Source organism: Urocitellus parryii, chromosome X (assembly GCF_045843805.1).
Source record: "Urocitellus parryii isolate mUroPar1 chromosome X, mUroPar1.hap1, whole genome shotgun sequence".
Classification (NCBI taxonomy): Eukaryota; Metazoa; Chordata; class Mammalia; order Rodentia; family Sciuridae; genus Urocitellus; species Urocitellus parryii.
Genome location: NC_135547.1, coordinates 92474478 through 92496878, shown reverse-complemented (window position 1 = coordinate 92496878; position 22401 = coordinate 92474478). Strand labels below are relative to the sequence as shown.

General features: G+C 40.3%; 1 protein-coding gene across 2 annotated transcripts in view; it reads left to right on the top strand.

Moving 5' to 3' along the window:
• The window catches only part of Znf157 (zinc finger protein 157), a 31803-nt gene extending 26816 nt beyond the window's left edge, over positions 1 to 4987 (top strand). Inside the window, exons 3-5 of one of the 2 annotated variants that reach the window (XM_077793963.1) lie at positions 1256 to 1382; positions 1662 to 1757; positions 2675 to 4987. In XM_077793963.1, the coding sequence (XP_077650089.1) occupies positions 1256 to 1382; positions 1662 to 1757; positions 2675 to 3900 (1449 nt within the window). In that variant the 3' untranslated portion in view covers positions 3901 to 4987. Of the gene's footprint in view, positions 1 to 1255; positions 1383 to 1575; positions 1758 to 2674 lie in introns of those variants that run through there. The other variant, XM_077793964.1, reaches the window with a different exon arrangement.
• Positions 4988 to 22401: the final 17414 nt, after the last annotated feature.

Genomic DNA, 22401 nt, shown 5'->3' with positions numbered 1-22401 from the left:
TGGAACCCAGGACCTTGTGCTAGGCAAGCCCTCAACCACTGAGTCACACTATCTTAAACTGGAAATGGCACAGTTATCTGAGACTGTCTCCTGGCTTATGTTCCAAAACATCATACTTTCCTGGTTCTGTCCCTACCATTCAAAAATTTGCCTTGTAATCTTCATGGCATATTGGTGCCTCTCAGACTCTGTACTCAGTTCTTGCCGCAGTCTGGCTGGGCACGAATAACCCAGCCGCCACAAAGCCTTGTAGGTTCAAACAGCAACTACTTTATTTAAACTCTCACTGGCAGTGCACCAACGCCACCCACAGGGCCTTCTCCCGGGACACACCACACACTAACCGGAAATCCCTCCTCCGGCACTTCCCCAACCAATGGGAACTCTCCAGGAATCCCCGGGAGAATTCCAAAGTAGCGCGAGAACTCCAAAGTAGCAGGCCGAGGCGGAAACAAGGGTCTAATATACACAGCTTAACATAACCATTATCATCTCAATGGCTTGCTGGCCTCACCTCTCAACCACTCCTTCTGGCAAAAATGCCATGCATCATTTGGACTCGCTATGGCTCTCAGCAGGTTCTCCTCTCAAACCCATGTTCTCTCTTAGCTTCCCAATTCATTGTAGTAGCTTCCGATAGTAGATAGTAGTGAAATAGTCTCGCCTCCCAAACCTTGCTGTATGCCAGCCTTCTGTCCTGAATTCCAGCTGGACATTTCCATTGGAATATTCCATAGACACTCCTGGTGGGTCTCACGATCTACCTCGCTTTCTCCTCCCTTGACTCATTGTCTCTCATTTTGCTGTTCTCAGTAACCCCCCCCCCCCTTTTTTTGAGGTATTGAGGATTGAAACCAGGGACGCTTAACCACTGAGCCACATCTCCAGCCCTTTTTTGCATTTTATTTAGAGACAGGGTCTCACTGAGTTGCTTGTGTGAACTTGTTGAGTGCAGATCCCATGGTTTCTTCATTTTCATTTCCCCAGAAACTTGCTGAGGACCAGGCACACAGTCTCAATTCAGTAGTTTAGTAATCTTTTCTTCATGAATTAATGCATGAACACAGTAGCGTGACTTTTCAGGTTTCCTTTGCCCAAAAAAGTGTAATATCAAGTAAGATACTGGATGGGGTATCCGGTGTGCCTCTTTCTAGTGTGCTCTCAATAAGACTCCATTGAAAGGGTCAGTTCTCAAACATCTTTTTTTTAAAAAATTTATGCATCCAATTCTGATCACTGGAGATTGTTGTTGTAGGGGTCCGTGTCATTTGAGGATGTGGCTGTGGATTTCACCCGACAAGAGTGGCACAGACTGGACCCTGCTCAGAGGACCATGCACAAGGATGTGATGCTGGAGACCTACAGCAACCTGGCATCCGTGGGTGAGGATGTTTGTCTTTGTAACTCCTGGAAGCATGTGATCACTAGACCACATGCAGCCTCTGTAGAGTTTAGTGATATTTTAGTTTCAGATTCAAGGGTCACACTGGCTGAACAGTTTAGGGCACCAGGAAGAACTGTGTATGTTCTCATCTCCCCAGTGAAAGGTTTAAATGGGCCCCCTTCCTTGTGCAGCGCATGAAGATGCACCTTCCTCCTTCATCAGAGGCCCCAAAGCTCAGACAACTTGGCCCACGTCCTGTGCCATTTCCCATTAACAGGCCTCTGCGTGGCCAAACCAGAGATGATCTTCAAATTGGAGCGAGGAGAAGAACTGTGGATATTAGAGGAGGAATCTTCAGATCATGGTTACTCAGGTGAGTATGTAAGAAACAGACATGTGGAACACAGGGGGAGTGAGATCCCAGGAATTCAGGTCAGAAGGTATCCTTATACAATATGTTCTAAGAATCTCTTTTGCTAGGCCTGAACTCTTTGAAAATAAGGACAGAAGGTTTAACTGCTTTCGATACCTAAATTCCATACCCCAACATCATGCTCACAATTCACTGTTTTTTTATCTTGATTTTTGTCAAGTTATCCAGTACTCTTTTTCTTTTTTTGTACCAGGGATTGAATCTAGGGACACTTACCACTGAGCCACATCCATAGCCCTTTTTTGGGGGGGAGGGGGTGCCAGGGATTGAACTCAGGAGCACTAGGCCACTGAGCCACATCCCCAGCCCTATTTTGTATTTTATTTAGAGATAGGAACTGAATTGCTAAGTGCCTAGTTTTTGCTGAGGCTGGCTTTGAACTCACAATCCTCCTGCCTCAGCCTCCTGAGCCATTGGAATTATAGGCATGTGCCACCATGCCCAGCTCCCTAGCCCTTTTTATGTTTTATTTAGAGATAGGGTCTTGCAAAGTTGCTGAGGACCTCACTAAATTGCTGAGGCTGGCTTTGAACTCACAATCCTCTTGCCTCAGCCTCCCAAGTTGCTGGGATTACAAGTGTGCACCACCACACCTGGCTGAGCCATATGAATTTTGAATATTGTGGGCAGATTGAACCCAGTGCCAAGCTTAGTCTAAGTGACATCTCCTGGGACTTGCAAAAAGGCCAGGGCAAAAGAGGGAAAAATATTGAGAGGTAGTATCAGTGAGTCATCAGGGGGCCAAAATGATATAAATTATAAAGGCTCTGGTGACGAGTTTAATTTTACACTATGACAGAAGCCATTTGAAGGTGTTAGTACCTCAAAGAGTGACAGACTCTGGTTTGTTTTTAAAGGATCTCTCTCGCTACTGTGTGGCAACAGCTCTGTTGGGGCTAATGCCCTCAGGCTGGATAACAGCCTGCTTCAGCATCAGAGTCTTCACAGTTTGAATCAAAACGTTGAATATAATGGATGTGGGAAAGGCTTCCACCAGGAAACCGGCTTCCTTCAACAGAAAAGAACACACACTGGAGATAAAAGCTTTGAATGTCATGAATGTGGGAAGGCATACTGCAGGAAATCAAACCTGGTTGAACATCTGCGAATACACACAGGGGAAAAACCTTATGAATGTGGCGACTGTGCCAAAACCTTCAGTGCCAGATCATACCTCATTGCCCATCAGAAAACTCACACGGGGGAGAAGCCTTTTGAATGCCCTGAATGTGGGAAATCTTTTGGCCGGAAGTCACAACTCATTTTACACAGGAGAACCCACACAGGAGAGAGACCCTATGAATGTACAGAATGTGGGAAAACCTTTTCTGAGAAGGCAACTCTCACCATCCACCAGAGGACCCACACGGGGGAGAAACCCTACAAGTGTAGTGAATGTGGGAAACCATTTCGTGTCAAGATAGCCCTCACCCAGCACCAGAGAACTCACACGGGGGAGAAACCCTATGAATGTGGGGAATGTGGGAAAAATTTCCGGGCAAAGAAATCCCTAAATCAACATCAGAGCATTCACACAGGGGAGAAACCTTATGAATGTGCAGAATGTGGGAAGTTCTTCCGAATGAAGATGACTCTCAATAATCATCAGAGGATCCACACCGGTGAGAAACCCTATCAGTGCAATGAATGTGGGAAAGCTTTCAGTGTGCACTCCTCTCTTGGGGTCCATCAGAGAATTCACACGGGAGAGAAGCCTTACCAATGCAACAAATGTGGTTACGCCTTCTACGTGAAAGCACGTCTCATTGAGCATCAGCGAAGACATTCGGGAGAGAAACCCTATGAATGCACTGAGTGTGGGAAGATCTTTAGCATGAGGAAGTCCCTTCGGCAGCACCGGAGAACGCACACAGGAGAGAAACCGTATGAATGCAGTGAGTGTGGAAATGCCTTCTACGTGAAAGCCCGTCTCATTGAGCATCAGCGAATTCACACGGGGGAGAGACCCTTTGAATGTCAAGAGTGCGGGAAGGCTTTCTGCCGGAAGGCACACCTCACGGAACACCAGAGAACTCACTTAGGCCGGCCCTTGCCATGTGCAATAGAAAAAGCCCCTCCCTAAAGACCCTCCCCACCCCTGGATCAAGCCCCTTGGGGCATCTGATTACCAGAGCACTCAGAATACCCCTGTCATGTTGTGGCACCTAGCTTGGTGGAAAGCTAGTTCTTGACCCCCTTAGGGGGCAGCTCCTTGTTATTTTCATTTGTATTTCCCCAGTTGGTGGTGAAGTTGAATATCTTATCCGTTTGGCTCTTCAGGTTTTTCCTTCCATATATTGACTGTTCACACTCTTTCCTCACTGATTATTTGGTACTGAGAATTGAACCTGTGGGCACTTTACCACTGAGCCACAGCCACAGTCCTTTTTTATTTTGAGACAGTGTTTCACTAGGCTTCTAAGGCTGGCCTTGAACTTGCCTCAGCCTCCAAAGTAGCTGGTGCTCACTGTTTTCTTTTGTCTTTTTAAAAAAATTTTTTTAGTTGTTGATGGATCTTTATTTTATTTATTTGAATGTGGTGCTGAGAATTGAACCCAGTGTGTCATGCATGCTAGGCAAGCATGCTACCACTGAGTCACAACCCCAGCCCCTCTTTTATCTTTTTTTCTGTACCAGGGAATGACCCCAGGGGTGCTTAACCACTAAGCCACATCCCAAGTCCTTTTTATTTTTTTATTTTGACACAGGACCTCACTAAGTTACTGAAGGTGGCTTTAAATTGTGATCCTCCTGCCTCAGACTCATGAGTTGCTGGGATTACATGCAGGTGCCCCTGTGCTTGGTATGCTCACTGTTTTCTAATAGGCTATTCATGTTTTACTTCCTGGTTGAAATGGTGTTTAATATATGAGATTATAAAAATCCTTTTTCGTGTGTTATGTAATGTGTTCTCTCAGTCCGTGACTGATTCATTTTGTTCGTTCTTCTGCTGAAGTTTTTTTTTCTATACTTTCCTCTGCAGTTGAAGTTTTTACCATCATTTAGAATTTCAATCCACTTTGAGATTTCCTTTTGTATAGAATGAAGTCTGCAATGTATAATACTACATGGTCTTGTTAATGTTACACAGATACTGTCACACTATAGATAAAATTTGGTGGGCTGGGGATATAGGTCAGTTGGTAGAGTGCTTGCCTAGATGCACAAGGTCCTGGGTTCAATCTCTAGTACCACCAAAAAAAAAAATAATAAATAAATAAATAAAATAAAATTTGGTAGCTTGCTTTTTTTATGTGATGCTACCTTCTCAATATCTATCCATGTTGATAAAAGTCTAATTTATTTATTCCCCTCTCCATTCCCCTTGTGAAGGACATTGTATTGTTTCTGTGTTTTGTGACCTAGAAGTGGAATTGCTGGTTCATAGGGTGTAGTGATTTGCCAGTTACTAAGCTCTTTTTTTTTTTTTTTGTATTGGAGATTGAACCCAGGGGCACTTTACAACTGAGCTACATCCCCAGTCTTTTTTATGTCTTATTTTGAGGCAAGGTCTCTCAAAGCTGCCTGGATTGCTCTCAAACTTGTGATTTTCCTGCCTCAGCCTCCCAAGCAGCTGGGATTACAGGTGTGTGCCACCTCAGCCAGCAGTTATTAAGCTCTTGTGTCCCAGCTCCATACCCACCTTTCTAGATTGTACTTTGTGGGTCTAAAAACCACATTTCTGTATTGCCAGCTGCTCTCTGCCAAGAAGAGATACTAGATGTAAATTTTAGGACTGGAGAGAGAGGGAAAAAAAGGAACTGGGTCCTTTTGTCCCTTCCTGTTAGCTCCTCCTTCATCTGTGTGTCCAGCCAGCACTGTGTTTTCACTAGGCAGCAGAATTCCTTGTCATAGAAGCAGTTTCGTGCACTTTGAGATTTCCTAGTCCCCCCAGATTCAGCTTTATGGGACTCCACCTGCTTTGAGACATAGGCATCAGCTGGCTGATAAAACCTCCTTAGAGGCCTGAGTCCCAGTTACATGGGACCCCTCTTCCACCTTTCTAATTTTTAATAACTCCAATGGTATCCTTTTGTTACTACCTAGCCTAGCTGCTTTCTACAGTTGCTACCTCCCTGAAAACTTAAATTTGTTTTCTTTTTGTCTCTTAAGTTATATGTGGGAATTCTCCAATTTTATAAGCAATTGTTATTTAAAATAACTTTTCTCTGTGAAAATAATGGGTGTGGTTTCTGTGTCTTACCTGGGCCCTGATTAATCTGCGTCAAAGTTTGTCAACTTTATTGTTTTTTTCCTTTCTGAATTGGATTACTTTATACTGTCAGAAGTTTGAGAAGTTCCTAGCATCACCAGCACTTAATATTAGTCTTCTAATTTTTTTTTTTAGTACTGAGGATTGAACCCAGGGGTGCTTAACCAGTGAGCCACATCCCCAGCCCTTTTTATATTTTATTTACAGACAGGTGTCTTTTACTTAGACAAGGCACTTGTGCCTTGCTAAGTTGCTGAGGCTGGCTTTGAATTCAAGGTCCTCCTGTCTCAGCCTCTCAAGATGCTGGGATTACAGGTGTTGCACCACCTAAAATTTTAACAGCAACTTTGCTCATATGTGTGTGTGTGTGTATGTATATGTGTGTGTGTGTGTGTGTATATATATATATATACACACACACACACACACACACACATATACACACACGTGTATTTAAAAATATAATGAGTTATGGTGTGTGTGTGTGTGTGTGTGTGTGTGGCACACATCACAAACTTTTTTTTCATTTCTGAAAACAAGTTTATTTAAATAAGGGTCTAAATACATTATATAACATTAAAACTGGAAGGGGAAAAAAGAAAACCAGAAAACAGTTTATCACTTCACATAACACTGGGCAGCTGTTGCTAGTGAGTTGCAAGCTCTACAGCTAGCTATGGGACTGATAAAATCAGTTGGTATTTGTTCCTTTCTCAAAAATTTAACTGATATTAAGCTGGCCTCACATTCTGTTGTTTTGGACACCCCTTAGCTAAGATATGTCTAGTCAAAAAAATAAAAAAAGACATTGGTGGCAAGTCAAATGTCGCATCGCCTCACAAGAGGGAAGGTGGCCTCTGAGTTCTGCCCACCTGGTCAGGTTAGACACCAGGGATTCTTTTTAAAAAACAAAACAAAACAAAACAAAAAAAACACCAAAAACCACCAAAACTACCAAAGTCCCCCTCTAGTGGTACCTTACCCCATCCTCCTGATCAGGTCAGAACACTCTTAGGGCAGGGGCCTCTGTTAAGGGAGAGCTGAGAAGCTTCTGGTCAGACACAGCCATCTGATCTTGGGGCTCTGGGCTTTGCTGAAGCATCATGTTATTGCTTTGTTTTAGGTGGACACTGCCAGGCACCGACTGCTTGACCTCTGTTTAAATGAAGGACTTCAAGACTAGACAGCATGGCTCTTTTCAGTTTATTGCATGAAGGAGTTACACTAGTCCAAGTTAAAAGAGGACTCCAAGTGGTTACATTATACAAGCTGTGAGGTTTTTAAACTTGTGACAAGGGACAGAAAGGAAATTCTACTTATTGCAAGGAAATTTTCACTTAAGCTTCAGTGAGCCACAAGCACTTAAAACCCATGAACCTTCAGCTGATTGCCCTTAGCCAGTCCAATCTCTACCAGGAACTGGCATGTTCTTGCACTGGTCGCCCTGTAGCTGAATTACTTCTCCATATTCTGGATGCTCAATTACAGTACTATTGCAGGCAAATTTCTTCCTAAACACCTTCATTCGTTTCTTTTAATCGTAATCACCAGCGACTCCTTGGACAGTAAGTTTCTCTGTTGAATTATTATGTGGATCTAATCCTCAGTGCCAGCAGGAAGCAGGTCATAACCCTTGCTTGCATCAGCAAAAGGGTCAAAAGTGGAGGTTCTGGATACCGGAAATATAGGAAATAGGATAGGATTCCTTTTCTGCGATGGAAACGGTGGAAACGGGGGCTGCAGGAGAAGGGGGGCGGGGCCTCGGGAAGTGCAGGGTGCATGGAGGGGGAGGCTGCTGAGTCCTTGGCAGAGACTCAGTGACTGGGGATTCAGGAACATTTTTATCTTATATTGGCAATATTTCTTTTATTTTGCTCACATATTTGCCATCTTGGTTCCTCTTTGCTTTCTGCACTCCATCCAGGGATCATTTTCCTCTTTGCCTGAAAAATACCCTGTAGAGTGTGCTCTAGTGGGTGTCTGATTGTGGTGAACTTCTCAACTTTGTCTGGGTTTTGTTTTGTTTTTGGTCCTGGAGAATAAACCCAGGGGTACTCTACCACCGAGCTACATCCCCAGCCCTTTTTTATTTTTTATTTTGAGAAATGGTATCTTACATTGCTGAGGGTGTCCTCAAACTTGTGACCTTCCTGCTTAAGCCTCCTGAGCTGCTAGGATTACAGACAAGAGCCATCGCATCCAGTCTGAGACTGTTTCCTTATGACACGTTTTTTAAAGAGTGAATACTTTACCTTTTAGTATTTCGTGGCACTATGCCAGAGTGAATAAATTATTTGCTTTTCCCCTGAATCTCCCATGCTTATGATACACAAGACATTTCAATTGATCCTCAGACACCCACACTACAGCATATACTGAATATATATACTATCCTTCCTGTATTTTCTATACAGCATGCCCTTACTCTGGTTTACTAAGTATTAATTGTATCAAAAAGCCATTTCATCAACTCTTCCAATCTTTATCTCACCCATTTAAAAAAATCAGTTTTGATGATTTAAAATTTTTGGATGTTTTAATAGTTTATTATGGAAAATGTCAAACCTAAATAAAGAGCATATATAGTAACAAAACAGACTAGTGGTTGCCTCTGGAGGTGGATATTAACTCATAAAGGGTAGGAAGGAACTTCTTGGGTTGATGAAAATATTTCATATCTTGATTGGAGTGTGTGTTGATGGGTGTATACAATAATCATCAAATGGGCAGCTTAAAATGTATGCATTGTATTGTATGCAAGTTATGTCTCAATTAAAATGTGAAAACAAAACAATAAAAAGTGTTCTGTTCTCATTCCAGGAGTTAGACTTGGGTTTCCTGAGATGCCTGAAACTGTAGACCATATCAAACTCTCTATATACTGTTTTTTCTTATACATACATACGATAAAGTTTAATTCATAAACACAGTAAGAGATTAACAATAACAATAAAATAGGACACATAACAATAAACTGTAACAAGCAGTACAGTGTAATATTTCATCATTCTACTCAAAATGGCATGCAATTTAAAACTTACAAATTATTATTATTATTTTTTTAAAGAGAGTGAGAGAGGGAGAGAGAGAGAGAGTTTTAATATTTATTTTTTAGTATTTGGTGGTCACAACACCTTTGTATGTATGTGGTGCTGAGGATCGAACCCGGGCCGCACGCATGCCAGGCGAGTGCACTACCGCTTGAGCCACATCCCCAGCCCACTTACAAATTATTTATTTCTGGAATTTTCCATGTACTATTTCCAGACTGTGATTGACTATAGATAACTGAAAATGTGGAAAGTAAAACCATGGATAAAAGGGACTACTGTACCCACTGGATGCAACTGAGGACATTAAACAGCAACTGAGAATTGCAGGCTGTAGAGGGAACACCTTTTTCCCAGTAAGATCCTTGCCACAGGGGAGCAATTTCTATAGAGAGGCTGCCTGCTTCAGAGCCCTGGTGTGGACTCATGGCAGGACATCTGGAGCCCTGGGGTCACTGTTTCCTTCCATTACCCTTTTAGAAAATCCATTAAAGTGAGCGCTCCCCAGCATTCACTGTGTCAGTGTGGAATCTCTGTGATAGCTGAGAGCGTGTGCATGGTGGGGATCACAGGCATAAAAGGTGTGTAGCATGGGATCCATCTCAGTGGGTAACCTCTGTACCAGTCCCCCTTTAAAAATGGGAATCACATCTCTACCCAGTATCCTTCAGACATCTGTGCTAAGATTGGAGGATGACTATGGGATGTCTTTGCTCCTTGGAGATTTTTATTTTTATTTTAAAAAAAATATTTATTTTTTAGTTTTAGGTGGACACAATATCTTTATTTTATATTTATGTGGTGCTGAGGATTGAACCAAGTGCCTCATGCATGCTAGGTGAACACTTTACCTCTGAGCTACAACCCCAGCCCTCCGTGGGTATTTTTAAAACTGAAATATGAAACTCTCACGATAAGAACTTAAATGACAATATTATTAACAGTGATTTAATTTCTAGATACTCAGTGTGGTGTAACAGATAAGAATACTAAAGCCAGATCAGCATTTCAATGCTGGCCCTGAATGGCTTCTTAGATATGATAGCAAAAACACATATCATAAAACAAAAAGTAGGTAAATAGGACTTTTTTTTTTACTTTTTTTAAGAGAATTTTTTTAATATTTATTTTTTAGTTTTGGCAGACACAACATCTTTGTATGTGGTGCTGAGGATCGAACCCGGGCCGCACGCATGCCAGGTGAGCGCGCTACCGCTTGAGCCACATCCCCAGCCCGGTAAATAGGACTTTATCACAAAAACTTTTCTGCTATAAATTTGCAAATCCCATATCTGGTTAAAGATTTGTATCCAGTATACATAAAGAACTCTTAAACTTGGATATAAAAGCATAAATAACCCAATTAAAAAATAGGCAAAGGTTCTAAGTTGATAATTTCCCAAAGATATACAAATGCCCAATAAACACATGAATAGATATGGAACATCACTAGCCATTAGGAGTCATGGCTCGGGATGAAGCTCAGTATAAAGCACTTGCCTTGCATTCCATTCCCAGCACCACAAAAACAAACAAACCAAAACAAAATAAAATGAGATATCACTTTATATCCTCTAGAATGGATAGAATTTTAAAAAATGAGACAATAACAAGTGTTGCCAAGGATTGGAACACTTTAAAAAATTTTTTTTTGTAGTTGCAGATGGCTGATGCTGAGGCTCAAACCTGCCACTGAGTCACAACCCCAGCCCTTTAACACTTTTACATTGTCGATGGGATGTAAAGCAGTGCAGCCATTTTGGAAAACAGTGTGGCAGTTCTTTTCCAGAATGTTAACCATACAATTGTCATGTGATCTAGGAATTCCACTCTTTGGTATCTATCTGAGAGAAAGGAAAACACACACTCAACAAAAACTTGTACACAGATATTCACAGCAGCATTATTCATAGTTGCCAAAAAGTAGAAACGATACAACTGTCCATTAACTGATGAATAGATAAACAGAATGTGGTGTGTGCATACAATAGAATATTAATTAGTGCTATAAAGGAATGATGGCCAGGTATGGAGGTGCAAACCTGGAATACCAGCAACTCAGGAGGCTGAGGCAGGAGAAAGTTCAAGGCCAGCCTTGGCAACATAGTGAGACCCTGTCTCAAAATAAAATAAAAAGGGCTGGGGATGTAGCTGAGTGATACAGCACTTGTCTAGCATGCATGAGATACTTAGTCCCCAGTACCACACACACATGAACAAGGAATGATGTATAAGCTTGGATGATCTTTGAAACATGTTAACTGAAAGAAGCAAAAGACTGCATATTATTTGATTACATTTATATGAAATGTCCAGAGTAAGCAAATCTATAAAGTCAAAATGTAGATTAGTGGTTGTCTAGGGCTGGGGTGGGGAGCAATATAAAAATGGATAGTGATAGGGCTGGGGATGTAGCTCACTGGTTAAGCACCCCTGGGTTCAATCCCCAGTACCAAAAAAAAAAAAAAAAAAAAAATGAAGAGTGACTTCTAATGGGTAAGAGGTTTCCTTTTGGGATGATGAAAATATTCTAAAATTCTATTGTGATGTTTGTACAACTTTGTGAATATACTAAAACTAATAATTGTTATGTTTAATAGGTGAATTTCATTGTGTGTGAATTATGTCTCAATAAAACTGTTTACAAAGAAAGATTATAAAAATAAATATCTAAACTAAGTCAGTATTTTTAAAATTTGAATCTTTGCAAGATTTTTTTGCATTTACTTGTTAATAATTTTGAACATTTTTTCATGTTTCTTGCTATTTCTGGTTTTTTTTTTTTTTTTTTTTTTTTTTTTTTTGTGTGTGTGTGTGTTGCCGGGGATTGAACCCTGGGTCTTGTGCATCTTGCCTATTTGTATTTTTTCAGAGGTATCTGTTCATTCATTTGTTAATTTATTGGGTTACTTGGCGCTTTGGGTGTTTTTTTTTTTAAAGTTCTTTATATATTCTGGATTAATCCTCTGTAAGAAGAGTAGCTTGCAAAGATTTTCTTCCATTCTGTAGGTTCTCTCTTCACATTGTAATTCCCTTTGCTGTGAAGAAGCTTTTTAATTTGATGCCATCCCATTTATTAACTGTTGGTATTATTTCCTGAGCTTTAGGTTTTCTATTGAGAAAGTTGTTTCTTGTGACTCTATGTTGAAATGTTTACCCTACATTTACTTCTAGAAATCGTGAAAGATTTTTTTTTAAACTTTCATTAGTGCCTGCTTAAAATTTGGGGGAAAATCCTGCCCTGGCCTTGCCCTAGTTCTGTGTCTTTGGAAATCATATTAGTGTTCTATGCCTCAGTTTTTGCATCTATAAAATGGGAACAAAAATAATACCTAACTCATAGGGACAATGTGAATTTTTTTTTCAGTTTATTTATTTATTGAAGTACAAAGGATCAAATCCAGGGGTAGTCAGTTTACCACTGAGTTACATCCCAAGTCCTCCATTTTTAAAATTTTGAGACAGGGTCTGGCTAAGTTGCTGAGGCTGGCCTTGAAATTACAATCCTCCTGACTCAGCCTCCCAAGTTGCTAGGATTACAGGTGTGCACCACCACACTGGTGACAAAATGAATATTATATAAAATCATATATGTGAAGAGCTTATAATAATGCTAGACACATAAGCCAGCCCTCTGTGTTAATTATTATTATTATTAGTAGTAGTAGTAATCATAAATATAATTTAATTATTAGTTATAAATCTTATCATTAATGATTCTTTCCAGGATTTTAAGTCATGTTTAAGACTAGGAATGATAATTTACAATATCAGAATAATGTATAGTATTAGCAGCAATAATTTCATGCAGCAATTTCAATTTGACTCATGATTCTGACAATCTCTTCTAGAGGTGTTACAAACAGAATATGCTCATTTGTAAAGTTTTTATTCTCATTTTGAGACTTATACACTGTTTCTAGTGTGAAAACCCCTCACACTGGCAAATACCAACATTTCAAAGTCTTCCATGGACAATCACCCCTCAAGTAATAATGTTCCTCTTCCTATTTCCAAGTAAGGTCATGTTTGGAAGCCTGGTGGTTAGGACTTCAGTGCCTCTTTGGTGGTAGTGAGAGGAAGCAAGCCAACCCATAACAGTTTTCCACTATGCAGTCCTCACTGGGAAAGTCTCCACATTTATAAATATTGATTGTCACCTAGACTATAAATAGCATATCCCTAAAACCTTGTTAACAAATTCCCTTGAAGAGTCCTCTGTCTTGACCCAGTTATCCTACTCCTCTGTTTATACCCAAAGGACTTAAAATCAGCATACTACAGTGATGCAGCCACATCAATGTTTATAGCAGCTCAATTCACAATAGCTAAGCTATGGAACCAACACAGATGCCCTTCAACAGATGAATGGATAAAGAAAATATGGCACATATACACAATAGAATATTACTCAGCCTTAAAGAAGAATGAGATTATGGCATTTGCTGGTAAATGGATGGAACTGGAGATTATCATGCTAAGTGAAATAAGCCAGCTCCAAAAAACCAATGGTTGAATGTACTCTCAGATATATGGATGCTAATCCATAACAAGGGAGTATAAGGAGGGGAAGTATTAAAGTTCTTTGGATTAAACAAATGAGAATAAAGGGAAGGGAGGGGAGATGGGAATAGAAAAGACAGTAGAATGAATGGGACATAACTTTCCTATGCTCATATATGAATACATGACCAGTGTAACTCCACGTCATGTTCAACCACAAGAATGAGATCAAATTTATAATGAATTGCACCCTATGCATGCGTAATAAATCAAAATGCACCCTACTGTCATGCATATCTAAAAACAGCAAACATAAAGTCCTCTGTCTATAATGTGCCATATGCTATCTTTCACAAATACCCACCGGCAAATACTAATGTATTGCTGGGTGCAGTGACACACACCTATAATCCCAGCAATTTGGGAGGCTGAGGCAGGAGGATTGCCAGTTTGAGGCCAGCCTTATCAACTTAGAAAGGCCCTAAGCAACTCAGCAAGACCCTGTCTCGAAATAAAATATAAAAAAGGGCTGAGGATGTGGTTCAGTGGTTAAAAGCCCCAGGGTTCAATCCCTGTTACAAACAATAAAAAAATGTATTCATTTTCTATTGACAGAGAGAGATCTATAACAAATTGCCACAAAATTAGCTTAACATAAATCATCACCTGGGCTTCTTCATCTTCAAAGCCAGCTAGGACATGCAAAATGCTTCTCATACTTCCAATCTCCCTGACTTCCTCTTCTGCTATCAGCAGGAGAAAACTTGTCTTTTTAAAAGGTTCCTGTATTTAGATTAGGCTCGACTGAATAATCTCTCTATTTTAAAATCAACTAATTAATAACCTTAATTAGATCTGCATGATCCCTTTTGCCATATAATGTACTGTAATCACAGCATGAAATCTCACCATACTCAGGTTTTACCCACACTCAAGGAGTTCATACAAGGGCAAAACATATTGTGGTTCATTCTTAGGATTCTGCAAACTGTGATCACTTTTGAGCTATTTCCTCTATTCATGAATATCTTACTGACATTCCCATTGATGACTCCCATTGGGCAATCTCCCTTTTATAGATATTTACTGTTTTAGTTAACATTTTTTATTTGGTGCTGTGCTGAGAATAATTTAAGGAGGAGAAAGTTTATTTTGGGGGCTCACAGTTTCAGAGGTCTCAGTCCATAGATGGCTGACCCCATTCCTCGCGACCTGAGATGAGCCAAAGAGTGTGGTGGAGGAAAGCATTTGGGGACATAGCACTAGGAAGCAGAGAAAGCCTCCCCTCACCATGGACAAAATATACACCACAACAGACACACCTTTAATGACCTACCTCCTCCAGCCACACCGTATCCGCCTTCAGTTACCACCCAGTTAATTCCAATTAGGGGATTAATTCACTGATTAGTTTAAAACTCTCATAACCCAATCATTTCACCTCTAAACTTTCTTGCATTGCCTCATATATGAGCTTTCTGGGGACACCTCATAACTAAACCATAACACCTACCCACTGGCAAATCTTTCATTCATGAGCCTGTTTGGAGAAAAAACCACTCCATCCAAAAATATCCTCAAAGACTTCTGATCCATGACCCCTCTGAATCTTTCTATTTAGAAATAAACACCATTGACAGAGTACCTACAGCTTTCTCTCATGAAAAAGCCTGTTCACAAACACTCACTGGCATATTTCTTATTTATAACCCCTGTTAAAAATTCTTTTTATAAGTATATCATATAACACTGTCTTAGTCTGTTAGGGTTGCTATAAAAATACCATAATTTGGGTGGCTTATAAATAGCAGAAATGTATTTTTCACAATTCAAAAGTCTGAGAAGTCCAAGATCAAGGCACCAACAGATTCATTATCTGGTAGGCCCTGTTTCCTGGTTCACAGATGGAGCCTTTTATCTGTGTTTTCACATGGTAAAATGGCAGCAGCGATTTTTTATTTTTTATTTTTTTATTATTTTTTTTTTTTACTGGGGATTAAAGCCAGGGGCACTTAATCACTGATCCCCCTCCCCAGTCGTTTTTTTTTTTATTTTTTATTTTGAGACAGGGCTTGCTAAGTTACTTAGGGCCTCACTAAGTTGCTGAGCCTGTTCTACAACTTGGAATTTTCCTGTCTCAGCCTCCCAGGTTGCTAGGATTACAGGTGCCTTCTGGGTCTGGGGCTTCTTTCCAAAGGACACTAATTTCTTTTATGAAGGGCTCTGCCATAAGGATGTAATCATGTTCCAAAGGCCCCATCTCCTACTGCCAGCACATTTTAGATTACGTTTTTGTAAAGCAGAAAAGGGCACAAGAGGCCAGGAACCATGGAACAAGAATAAGCCACCAAAAGGAGTTTTATTGGGAAGGGGGGGCTGGGGGCACACGTCTGCATCTGTGTAGGTCACTAGAGGTAGGAGGACTTAGGCCAACTAAATTATTACTACTCTTGGCAGTTTGGTTGAGCGGGATTTAGGGGCCAAGTTTAAGGGCCTGGTCTCTTCAGCCAGATGAAAAGTTCCTGCCCATGGCCTGGATGGGATGGGGAGGGGAAGGGAAAGCTGCCAGCCCAACAGTTTCAACATATGAATTTTGAGGGGACATAAACATTCAGATTGTAACAAATACATACGCCATTGCTGCTTGCCATTTAAAAATCTCTACATTCTTAAATAATCAGCTAATGCTATAATCCATTTTGTTTAGTGGTACTGGGATTGAACCAGGGCCTTGTGAATGCTAGGCAAGCACCCTGCCAACTGAGCTATATCCTCAGCCATTCTATAACCCATTTATGACCTTCAATGACAAATTGCTTTTTTATTCTTTCTACATTTTTAAAAGGTGCATTATAGTTGTACATAATGATGGGATTTGTTGTTACATATTCATACATGCACACAATATAACAATGTAATTTGGCCAATATTGTAAGGTCAGGCACTGGTGATCAAACAAGGCAGATTAAAAGCAGCTAAACAAGGCTTTATTGAGATTCACTTTTGGTCGACCCTCCAGTCCAACAGAGTGGGTTGGGGAATCACACTCAGGCTCAGCTGGATTAGAATTTTATTGGGCTTGGGACAGGAAAGTGAGGTTTTTAGAGTCCCTTGTCCTGCTGGGGTTGGTTGGGGGATCTTGATGAGCTTCATGTCCTTCCAGGATTAGTCAGGAGACCCTGCTGATTGATAGGTGGTTATGAGGCACCATCACTGCTTGTCTGTCGATGTCTGATTGGTCTTTCGTGCATCCGGGTTGCCTGGTGCTTTGTTCCCTTAGCACCTCAAACCCACCTAACAAATATTACTCCCCAGTGCTTCCCACCTCTCACCTCCTGGTCCTTTCCCTCCACTCTCTTTAATTTTCTTGAGATCTCCGCCACATCACCTTTCTTTTCCTTTTTCCTCTTTAGCTTCCACACATGAGAAATCATGACTTTCTGAGTTTGGCTTATTTCACTTCCACCCACTTTCCTGTAAATAATATGATTTTATTTTTCTTATGGCCAAATAAAACATCTGTGTGTACACACACACACACACACACATACACACACACACACTTTTTAAATTCTATTCATCAATTGATGGATAGCCTGGTTATTGTGAATTGTGCTGCTATAAACATGGGTGTGCATGTATCACTAAAGTATGTTGACTTTCTTTTGTTTTCTCTTGCTTTTTTTTTTTTTTTTTTTGGTACCAGAGATTGAATCCAGAGGTGCTTCTTCACCACCGAGCCTCATCCCCAGCCCTTTCATAATTATTTATTGTTTTGAGACATGGTCTTGCCAAGTTGCTTAGGGCTTCGTTAGGTTGCTGAAGATGGTTTTGAACTTGTGATCCTCCTGCCTTAGCCTCCCAAACCACTAGGATTACAGGCATGTACCGCTGCACCCAGGTACATTTTTTAGGAAAAATACTGGGGAGTGATATATCTGGGTCACATGGTGGTTCCATGCCTAGTCTTTTTTTTTGGGGGGGGGACCAGGAATTGAACTCAGGGCACTCAACCCCTGAGCCACATCCTTAGCCCTATTTTGTATTCTATTTAGAGACAGGGTCTCACTGAGTTGCTTAGCACCTCACTTTTGCAGAGGCTGGCTTTGAACTCACGATTCTCCTGCCTCAGCCCCCCCCAGACACTGGGATTACCGGTGTGCATCACCACACCTGGCACCATGTCTAGTCTTTTGAGGAACCTCCATACTGATTTCCACAGTGGTTGTACCAATTTAGAGTTTCACCAACAGTGTAAAAGCATTCCTTTTTCTTCACATCATCTTAAGCAACAAATTGCTTTATTTTTAAAGTATCTGCCTACTGGCATCTCTCCTATTGTTCATCTCAATTTGCAACATGTGGACATCACCAAAGAAAGTCTTTATTGGCTGCTTTTTCCCTTTCCCCAGAGACTCACAACTCCTCTATGTGTTTGTGGATTGCTTTGCATGTCTCATAATTGTTAAAGACTTGACATTGGTAGCGAATGTCAAGTTTTAGCAAATCTGCATTTCTGGATTATGATCCCTCCTTTATTATTAATGTTGCTCTTGTCTTCCTTCCTTCCTTCCTTCCTTCCTTCCTTCCTTCCTTCCTTCCTTCCTTCCTTCCTTTCCTCCTTCTCCTCCTCCTCCTCCTCTTGGTGTGTGTTTGTTTAGGGACTTGTGGGAACTAATTTGGTAGGATTTATCTTCAGTGTGCAGCTGACTGATGTCTCTTGTCCATTTTATTTTATTTTGGTACTGGGATTTTGAATCCAGGGGTGCCTTTTACTGAGCTACATCCCCAGCCACTTAAACAATATTTTTTTTTGGTGGGAGGCACAGGGTCTTGCCAAGTTACTGAGGCTGGCCTTCAACTTGTGTTACTCTTGCCTCAGCCTCCTTAGTTCTGGTTCTTTTTGATTCAGGGATTGAATCCAGGGTTGCAGGGTCTTTCTGCATTGCTTATGGCCTCACTAAGTTGCTGATGCTGGCTTTGAACTCATGATCCTCCTGCCTCAGCTTCCTGGGCTGCTGGAATTACATGCATGTGCCACTGAGCCTGACTCTTTGCTCAGAATTCTTTTAATTTTTATCCCTAGCTTCCTTGCAGTCACTGGTGGGTCAGTATAGTTTAGTGTCAATCAGTGATTCAGAAGCTGTGGTTATACATGTTGAATCAGTTTGGCTTCCATTAAGGAAGTAAATGTATGAGTTTGGGAACATAAGTTCAGGCTGTTTATAAGTCTGTGCTGACACACATTTCTGCTTGTGTAGGTCTCATATTCATCCAGGAATGAGTCAACATCAGGCCCCTTCTATATTTTGTGGTCATGCCCACAGCCTTCCACATTCCCAGAAACAGGAAAGCTTATCAATACTCACCTTTGCTGTCTCATTTTCCATATCTCCCTGTTAAGTTTTGTCAGGTGTGCTTACCCAAACAGTGTTGCAGTTCCAGGAAGCTCTGATTGTGGCCTTCCCCAAATAATTGCTACCAATTTTGTTATTGTCTTTGACAGTATCCCTAAACATAGAGCTTTTCTATGGTGCTCCAAGTCAGGCCAACCCTCTCCAGTTTCAGTGAGGTTTCCATTTCTCATAGCTACTATTATGGTTTTGATTTTAAATATTCCTGAAAGGGCTGTGTCAAAAGATCTGGTTGCCAACCTGTGGTACTACTGGAAGGTGATGGAACCTGCAGGAGGTGGGGCCTGGTAGGAGGTTAAGTCATTGTGGTTGTAGTCTGGAAAGGGATATTAGGACCCTGGTCCCTTCATACACCTCTGTTGCTTCCCAGCTGCCATAATGTGAATGGGCCTGCTCAGCCATGAACTTGCCATGATGTACTATGCTGCCACAGGCCCAAGCAATAGTCAAATGACCATAAACTGGAACCTCTGAAACCAAGCCAAAATAAACCTTTCCTCTTTTAAGATTTTTTTTAAAAATCTGAGATAGTTTGTCACATTGATAGAAAGATGACTTAACATAGGTACCATACACACAGAGATGAGGATGGTAGCATTTCCAAGTTTAAATGCCACTGGTCTTACTAATATTTGGTTTTCCAGTCAATAAACAGTTTCCAATTTGATATGCCTCTGGTGAATTTCCAGTGTTCTAAAATGCTTTTACAGTTAAAAATTGCTTTTACAGTTCTGTAGCTGCTTTGGGGGGAGGAGATTTGATGAGTTTGTTATGGTTTGGATAAGAGATTTGATGAGTTTGTTATGGTTTAGATAATTAATACCTTCTGTATTAATTCAGGAGTGTTCAGAAATTAAATGATTAGATTACAAGTGCTGTGACCTAATCAGTCCATCCTAGATTGAATGGACTAACTGGGTGGTAAATGTAGGCAGGTGGGACATGGCTGAAGGAGGTGGTCACTGGAGGCATTCTCTGGAAGGATTTATCTTCCATGCAGCCTCTTCCCCTCTCTCTGCTTCCTGGCCACCACGAGTGGAACAGCTTTCCTCTGCCACACCTTTCTGCCATGATGTTCTGTCTCCATTCAGGCCCAAAGCAATGAAATCAGCAGACTATGGACTGAACCTCTGGAACCATGAGCCAAAATAAACTTTTCTTCCTCTAAGTGGTCTTGCCATGTATTTTAGTCACAGCAATGAAAAGCTAACACAAACTCCTTACTTCACCATTCCAGAACTTCTGTGAACAAGTGATTTTTTTGAAAAAGTGAAATATGGAGAAAGAATACTGAATTAAACAAATTCTGTGGAAACATTTGGTTTTATATTCATATGCAAAATAAAACAAAAGAATTTGGATTCATATGTCATACTATATTAAACATTAACTAAAAATGGATCATAGACCTAGGTATGAAACCTAAAACTGTAAAACTTCTAGAAGAAAACACAGGAAAAAAAGTCATTGTGATCTTTGTTTAGGCAAAGATTTCTTAGGTACAACACCAAAAGTGCAACTCATAAAAGAACAAATTGAAATGTAGGACTTCAACAAAATAAGAAGTTCTGACCTTTTGGGCTGGGGCTGGAGCTCAGTGGTGAGTGCTTGCCTAGCATGTGTGGAGCACTGGGTTTGATCCTCAGCACCACATAAGAATAAGCAAATGAAACAAAGGCATTCTGTCCAAAAAAAAGTTCTGATCTTCAAAATACACCACCATTAAGAGAATGAAAAGGCTGTCCAGTGACTGAAAGAAAACTTTTGAAAGGATAATGGACTGATGATGGACTTATATGCAGAATATGTAAATGCTCCAAAAGAAGGAAAAAACTTCACCAAATTAATAATAGGTGAAAGTTCTGAACAGATAATTATATGTATTCAAAAGATATCTAACATTATTAATCATTAGAGCAACGTAAAATTAATGTCACAATATCACTTTGTATGTACTGCAATAAAAGACTGATATGGCCTAAGAGAGTATCTCAGTGGTTAGATCACTCGCTGAGAATGCACAAAGCCCTTGGATTGATTTTTTGATTTTGTGGTTACTACAAAAAAAACTAATAAAAATAAGAGTTAATGATGTGTGGAGAAACTGGAACCCTCATGCATTAATACAGGAAATGTAAAAGGGTGTAGTCATATGAGGAATATACCTGGGTTTCAGGTCTCAGACATAGCTTGTCTGCATATACTGGGAAGGTACGATCATGATTTGGAGAATAATGAAATGAAAACTCAAATCATACTAAGATACGCTATACGCCAACTGTAATGGCCACAGTAAAAAAAAAAAAAAGAGAGAGAGAAAATGAAAATGAAAAAAGAAAAAGAAAATATTAAGGGTTGACATGAACGTGGAGCACCTAAAACTCACATACTATATTGGGGGTTGTTGGAAACTGGTTTTATAATGTTGAGTATACGAATACATACCTGGCAGTTCAATTTCTAAGTATATACCTAAAGGACGTGCATACATATGTTCACCAATAGATAGCAGTTGTATTCCTAAGAGCCCCAAGCTGAAAATAACCCAAATGTCTACCAACAGTAGAATGGATAAATATATTGAAGCATATTCACACAATAGAACACAACATGATAATGAGTTATTTACAAGTATATGCAACAATATGGATAAATCTCACATTCATAATGTTAATGATAAAAGAAAGACACTAAAGAGTCTATAACTCATATGAAATATCAATTTATATAAAATACAAAGCAGGTGAAATGAATCCATGCTGTTAAAGTCAGGATAGTGTTTACTCTTGGTATATGTGGAGGTCCTGGGAGGAAGTACACAAGAGAGCTTCTAGAGTGCTGGTCATGTTGTTTCTTGATCTGAGTATGTTCCATTTGTCAGAATTCATTGAGCTGTACACTTACATATAAGTGCATTTTCTGTATGCATTATACTTTAATAAAAATATTTTAAAAATAAATAATATGCTAGGAAGAAAGCCTTTTTTCTTATGAGTATTGTGAAAAATGTTTAAGGGAAAGTGGGAAAGTGTCTATATATCAGTGCTTTAAAAAAAGCAGCATTTGCTTGGCACTGTGGCACACACCTGTAATCCCAGCAGCTTGGGAGGTTGAGGCAGGAGAATTGCGAGTTCAAAGCCAGCCTCAGCAATAGAGCACGGCCCTGTCTCAGAATAATTTTTTTTTAAAAGGCTGGGGATGTGGCTCAGTGGTTAAGCATCTGAGTTCAGTCTTCAATCCCCAGTTTAAAAAGAAAAAGAAAAAGCGGTGTTCTTTCTAGAGAAATCTCCCAGTTATTCAACAATAAGAAACTGTATCTTGGAACAACCAATTGCAATGCAATATGACTGTATCACACAGTAATTTACACAAAACCACCCTTAATGTGCATGTAGGAAATGAAT